Source organism: Cavia porcellus, unplaced genomic scaffold, assembly GCF_034190915.1.
Source record: "Cavia porcellus strain 051 isolate PalLab524CR breed Dunkin Hartley unplaced genomic scaffold, mCavPor4.1 scaffold_18, whole genome shotgun sequence".
Taxonomy (NCBI): domain Eukaryota; kingdom Metazoa; phylum Chordata; class Mammalia; order Rodentia; family Caviidae; genus Cavia; species Cavia porcellus.
In genome coordinates this window covers 8,392,644-8,399,093 of record NW_026947501.1, presented here as the reverse complement: position 1 = coordinate 8,399,093, position 6,450 = coordinate 8,392,644, and the positions used below count along the sequence as shown (strand labels likewise).

The window sequence follows — 6,450 nt, the reverse complement described above, 5'->3', positions numbered from 1 at the left end:
AGTAGAAGTTATGCTTTTATCCCTTCAATAGTCATATAAAGAATTATTGTCTCCATAGTTATTTTTTGGTTGATGCAGCACTGTTTCACTGTTAAATAGTACTGCATTGTGCATGCTGAGGAAATAATGGTGCACACGCTGATGGAAATCCTTACATCTGAGGAGTATTCACCCATGACATAAGAAATAAGACAGAAATAAGAATAAGTGTGACAATCATTGCCCTGTTCCATCTGCATTTGTTGTCTTGATTGATGGAATTGTTACCCCAGCTACTTGGAATGCTGAGTGCAGTTTTTTGTTGTAAGCTACGCTGCTGGATGAATCTAGCAGGAAAGAGATGCTATATTCAAGGTAGCATCTCCTACCCAAGGCCTCAACAAAAGCTAATCAAGCAGAATTTAAAAACTTGAGCAAATTACCATATCCTGCAATAATTTCTAAATTGCATCTTGCCTCCTCAATTCCTTTCCTTGCTAGGTTAATCAGTACCACTTCACCTCAGGGGAGGGTAATAGGTCAGGTTATCTGTTGGTCTCATTACCCTATATCTATTCTATTCCACTTTTCTGATTCCCAGAGTATATCACAATAAGTTTCTTCCCTAGTCCTTCAGTATCAGGGAGCCCATTCACATGTAAGAAAACTGCAGTTAGAATCTTATTATAGTGTTAGAAAAATTAATTATTTAATGTGATTATGTGTGGCAGCATGGTCATTAAACAAAGAAATGTAAAAGAAAGGAAGGAAGGGAAAAGACATAAATGAGAAAGGAATAATCCCACAAAAAGTAAATCCCATAATATCAGACAACTAATCACTGGACCTTGTATCAACTTTAGAAAATATATTGTGATTTCACCATCTATAATGTAAAAAATATAGACAGAATAATTCAATAAATCCAAATATTAGCAACAACAGATTTGACTCTCAAAGTACAATGATGCAAATATTACAAATATAATTCATAAAGTCATGTTAAATTATTTCACCAGATCGAAAGGAAACACATACCCAGACACCCACAGTGACACACACACACACATACACACACACACACACACACACACACACACACACACACACATATAGTCCTGTATTGAAATATACAACAGTGATGAAAACATGCAGTTGACTCCAGTGCAATTGGGAAAACATCATAAGCTCCCTGAAATGTCATAGGACACATAATGTTTGAGGAATGTTATTCAAATGATAAAAATACAGTGCATCCTAAGATTGTCCTTCTGTACAGAGCTGAGAATCTCACATTTCTTCTGTGAAGTTGCTCAGATTATCAAGCTCACTTGTTTTGATATCCTAGTTGGATAATATACTAATACACATTGCAACTTACATCTTTGATGGTGTTTCTGTGTTTGGAATTAGGTTTTCTTATATTATCATTCTGTCATCAATCTTGAGAATGCCATCATCAGAAGGAAGATATAAGGCCTTTTATACCTTTACATCTCTCATTTGTCTCCTTGTTACATGGGACAGGTTTTGGCATGTACATTAGTTCTACAGTAAGTGATTGAGCCCAGAAGACTGCAGCACCTTAAGTGATGTATTTTGTGGTCCTTAAGTGGAGAATCCCTTTATCTATGGTCACAGGAACACGGACATGAATTCATCTTTGTGGAAGCTTATTCGTAGGATATCTTCTCTTATATTATATGTTATTTGCTTTGTATGTGTAAGATAACTTAAAATTTAAAGGTTCTGTGCGTGCCAAAAATGGCACCACACAAAATGACTCGAAAATGTAATACTAAAGGGCATTATATCTTTGATTCAAAATTGGCTTTTATCTTTGGTAGTTATCTGATATTTTAAACATAGCTTCATTTCTAAATATAAAATTTTTTGCTTAAGCAAAGCAAAAGTTGAACGATCACACTAGTTTTTGAAATTGTGTGTGTGTATGTGTATGAGTGTGAAAGTTCTGACTAACACAAATTGAAGATGTTGGTGAACATAAAGCATAGTATTTCAATAACATTTTCACAATATGAAAATTTGTTCTAAGTCATGTGACTGGGATCTTTAGAATTATATTATCTAACTAGTTCTACTATGAGCCACATGAATAATATTGTGCCCTATGAATCTAAGAATGAGACCTGATACTAGAAAATTATATCATTCTGCATTAACATATTATCAAGAATATTCAATGTGATTAGCTATGTGTCTGGCATAATTAGATGACATTACTACTTTGAGAAAATTGTGGATTTTATCACTGATGACATCTTTAGTTCTAAGAAAAAAAAAGAACCCTAACACTAAAAGACTCAGACTACATTTTTTACCTTTCATGATAAGGACCTCAGAGATAAGGGATGTGCTGGAATAGAATAGGGACCATTCTTGTGTGAGGTGAAATCATTATGGACCTCACTCTCATGCAGGCTGCCAAGGAATTACATCAAAAGCAGGTATCATATATTACACTCTGATATGAAGCTGAGACCGAAAATTGTATCCTTTCTCAGTTGCACTAAGAAATTCTTCATAGGTCAAGAGATTCTGTAATATCTTAAGTCTTGGTATTAATTGCATATTCTGATACTTTTTTATAGAGTTCTGATTATCTTACTTGATAAATCAAATAAAAGTAAGCATCTGAAACAAATTTTCAGAGGAAGCACTTTTCTTTTATTACTTGGATAGGTTTGTATTCTAAGATGAACAGAAGAAGAAAAAACACTAAAGAAGAAGAATTGTAATCAAGCACAATTGAGACTTCCAGTAATGCATCCTCAGTATTTGGTCAAAATTTCATGTAAAAACATCATATTTTTTGAACTGTAATGCAATTTATGCAGCTTCTATAGGTCCACATGTATTTTATTAAATAAATTTGCTTCTACTTGACCTTTTAAAGGTTAAACATGTAACCTTTATGTTTATAAAGGTTGTATCTTTATAATTGTATATCTTTATGTTAGTTGTAATGATGTGTTATGAAAAAACTCCATGATGGCGTTTCGAAGTTATTCATTTATTTTCAAAGTCCTCCATATTTATGCTATGTAAGACATATAAAAATTAATAATATTGTTGAAATAGTGTTAACTATGCTTCCGTTATTAAAAATAAATGTGTATTGTTTGAATATCCTCCCCCATGTTGACTGAGGGGAAATCATTGTTTAATAATTGGAGTGAAATCATTGGCAAAAACACTGCAACTTTTAACTTTGGGACTTTTCTAAAGACATTTCCTAAATGTGAGAACCAATTTATATGTCAGATAGGCATTTCTGGTTTTCCATACTATCCTTAAAATTTCTTACTGCTCTAACAATTGTGTAAGGCAGCATTTAACTAACTTCATTTATGGTGTTTGAGACATCTTAGTCTTTTTATATATTATGGGGCATTTATTTTACTCTGTTTTTGATATGAAAATAAAATGCACATAATATGTCATTTCAAGTAAACTGTTTATGTATTTCAAAAAATTAATCAAAGTCTGTATGGTGGTGCATGCCTGCAATCCCAGAACTCTGGGAGGCCGAGGAAGGACATTTGTAATTTCTAGCCTATCCTGGAAATTTAGCAATTTAGTGAGAGCCTGTCTCAGAATAAAAATAAAAAAGAGGAATGCACCTCAGTACAGAATTTCTGCATTTATCAATAATGTTGCAAGAAACAGTCCATGTTAATTCTTAATGTAATTTGAAGTAGAAATTCTTTGTATTTTATATATATAGCTAACATTCTTTGGGATCATGTGTTGTTTTAATATGCTTTATAATAATTAACAGATGCTTTAAGTAGATATCATGATCTAATTTGTCAATATTACCTCATTGTCTGTATTCAATAAATTTTGATATTGAAAAAGACACTTTCCATAGTAAAAGAGCTTAAGTCTTGAAAACAAACTGACATTTTTATTTGCCTTTGCTGTGAGAATCTAAATTCAGTTTATTTGGTCTTTCACAGATCCATGCATTCATTCACTGTATAGTCAACTAATATAAACATTTATGTATGAAAATGTTGTCATTTCTCAATTTCTATTCTGAACAATAGGATCTTATGTCTGTTCTTTTTCTTATATCACATCTTAATCAATGAAGTATAACACATTGGTATTGGAATGAAGATAGCTTTAATAAAAACCCATATGTTCTACAAACTTTACAGTGATAAAATTATTCTTTAAGCTGGTTAGTTGTTTCCCTGCTAGTTGTAAGTAGGACTTAGAGGAAATTACAGTTATATGAACTCATGGGTGTGGAACTCATGATGAAAGTACTGTCCTCATAAGTAAAGAAAGATATATAAAAATCCCTGCTCTCTGCTACGAAAAGATAAAGTCAAGAGGGGGCCATGTGAAAACCAAAAAGAGGGGCATAACACTGGTCAGAATTTCAGTCTTGGGACATGGCAATACATACAACTACGAGACATTAACATTTGCTCTAACTAAATTCTAGTCCTTTACTTTAAGGTAAAAGTAATGGTATCTCTGAAGCATGATCCTAGGTTTTAGTATAGAAGCATAACTTTTATGATTCAATAAAGAAAATATATTCATAAGTACAATTAATAAATTATAAAACTGCAGATACTCTAGAAGTTTGGTTCTAAGATTGACAGAATGCTTTCTGCCTTAAATTTTATGTTTTATATTTAAGGCAACAGATTCCAATTTATAATTGTATCAATTTCTACTGTGTTTCATAGCAACATAATCATTAGAGTCTCACAATTTTCTTTTCAAATTTTATTACCAAAGTTCCAGGATATGTTTTTCTTTACATGAGAGGCCCAAGAATTGAAATTATTACTCCTAATTTTTAAACTGTTATTAGAAATTACCATGACAATAAGAAAGCGTTAGTATTCTTTTTTTATTATTATTTTTTATTTTATTTTATTTTATTTTGCTTTAAACAATTTATTTAACTGAAATGACTTCCCTTTATTTAACTGAAGTGACCTTTATTTTATTTTGATATATCTCTGCCCCGTGGTGATCTTTTCCCCACTGGATCTTCAAGCCAATATAAATATTTCATAAATATTCGGCCATTTGGGATAACCTACACAATACCTCAGCAGTATCTTTCAGCAAGAAAAACACCACTGAGTTAAGACCTGACATACACTTAGCCTCCCATTAGGTGCTGAATGGCAGAGCTCCCTCCCCAGTTTATGCCATGAATTCATAGGGAATGGGTTCCAGCAATTCAGGCTCCTTCCCATTGGTCCTCACAAAGTGTGCTTCTCTGGGCGGGGCGGGCTGGCGCTTTAGTTGAACCCAGGTACCTTTCTCTTTGGCTTCCTTCTTTTTCTGATCATTTTCCTTGACACGTTTCAGGAAGCTATCACGACTCTTTGAGTGTTTAATATGCTCAATACGCACATTAATCCTCTTGGCCAGGATCTTGCCCTTAACTTGCTTGTTTACAACAATGCCAACAGCATGCTGGGTAACATTGTAGATTCTTCTTGTTTTGTCATGATAACATTTGTGTGGCATTCCTTTTTGTACAGTACCCATTCCCTTGATGTCTACAATATCACCCTTTTTGTAGATTCGCATGTATGTGGCCAAAGGAACATGCTTTCTAAAAGGCCTAGAGAACATATATCGCGTTCCCCTCCTCTTTCCCTTTGTGTTCGTCATTTTGGCGAATTACTGGAAGATGGCGGTTCCGGCCAAAAGGAAGGAAAGCATTAGTATTCTGCTTTATCCATACACTCCACAGACACAGAGAGATACAAAAAATATTATTCGATAAAGATGGCACTCCATGTACTAATGTACTTAATTAGAAACAGTATATTGAATGAATCTGACATTTCCATATTTTTGCAACATATTTTACTACATCCCAATTTATCACAAATGTTTTTAATCAACAGTATTTTAGAGATAATATTTAATTAAACATGAGAAAAAAGACATTGCTATACTATCATATACCACTTTGACATTATTAACTTCAAACACATGAAGTAATAGAGAAAATAAGAAAAGACAAAGATAGTCTCATGAAACAAGATAGCCTTCAAAATGCCACAAAATGAACTCCAAAAAAGAGAAAATTTAAAGTCTAGTATCTCTATGAATTTATGTTGACAAGGAGGAAGTTACTATTTCCAAGTAATGAGGGCTATTTTTTAGAAAATACTAAGATCTTTAAGTAAAAAATGGAAGTATGTACCTTAAGTCTTCGTAAAAAGGAACAGAAAATGTAAATACTTATTAGTCATTTTAGTGGGGACTAAGAATGGCTAAAAATCTCAGAAAAAATATTAAGAAATAAAGGATCTACACTCCTGATGGAATCTTTGTGGCAATTTTGATGCTACCAAAATAACAATCATACAATTCTGAAAAGTGAATTCAGGACTAAAGAACGCGTTAATTATTGGTCAAAACAACTAGGAATTTTCTAGATGAGAATTAGCAACCCTA

The 6,450-nt window shown here is 32.8% G+C and overlaps 1 protein-coding gene across 1 annotated transcript; it reads right to left on the bottom strand.

Moving 5' to 3' along the window:
• Positions 1 to 4,941: 4,941 nt before the first annotated feature.
• On the bottom strand, positions 4,942 to 5,674 carry LOC100714344 (large ribosomal subunit protein eL21-like). The gene has a single exon (XM_063229334.1). It carries the CDS (start codon positions 5,653 to 5,655, stop codon positions 5,179 to 5,181), a length of 477 nt encoding a protein of 158 aa, XP_063085404.1. The 5' UTR covers positions 5,656 to 5,674; the 3' UTR covers positions 4,942 to 5,178.
• Positions 5,675 to 6,450: the final 776 nt, after the last annotated feature.

Coding starts and splice junctions, on each gene's coding strand:
- LOC100714344 (XM_063229334.1), bottom strand. CDS start 5,655: ATGACGAACACAAAGGGAAAGAGGAGGGGAACGCGATATATGTTCTCT.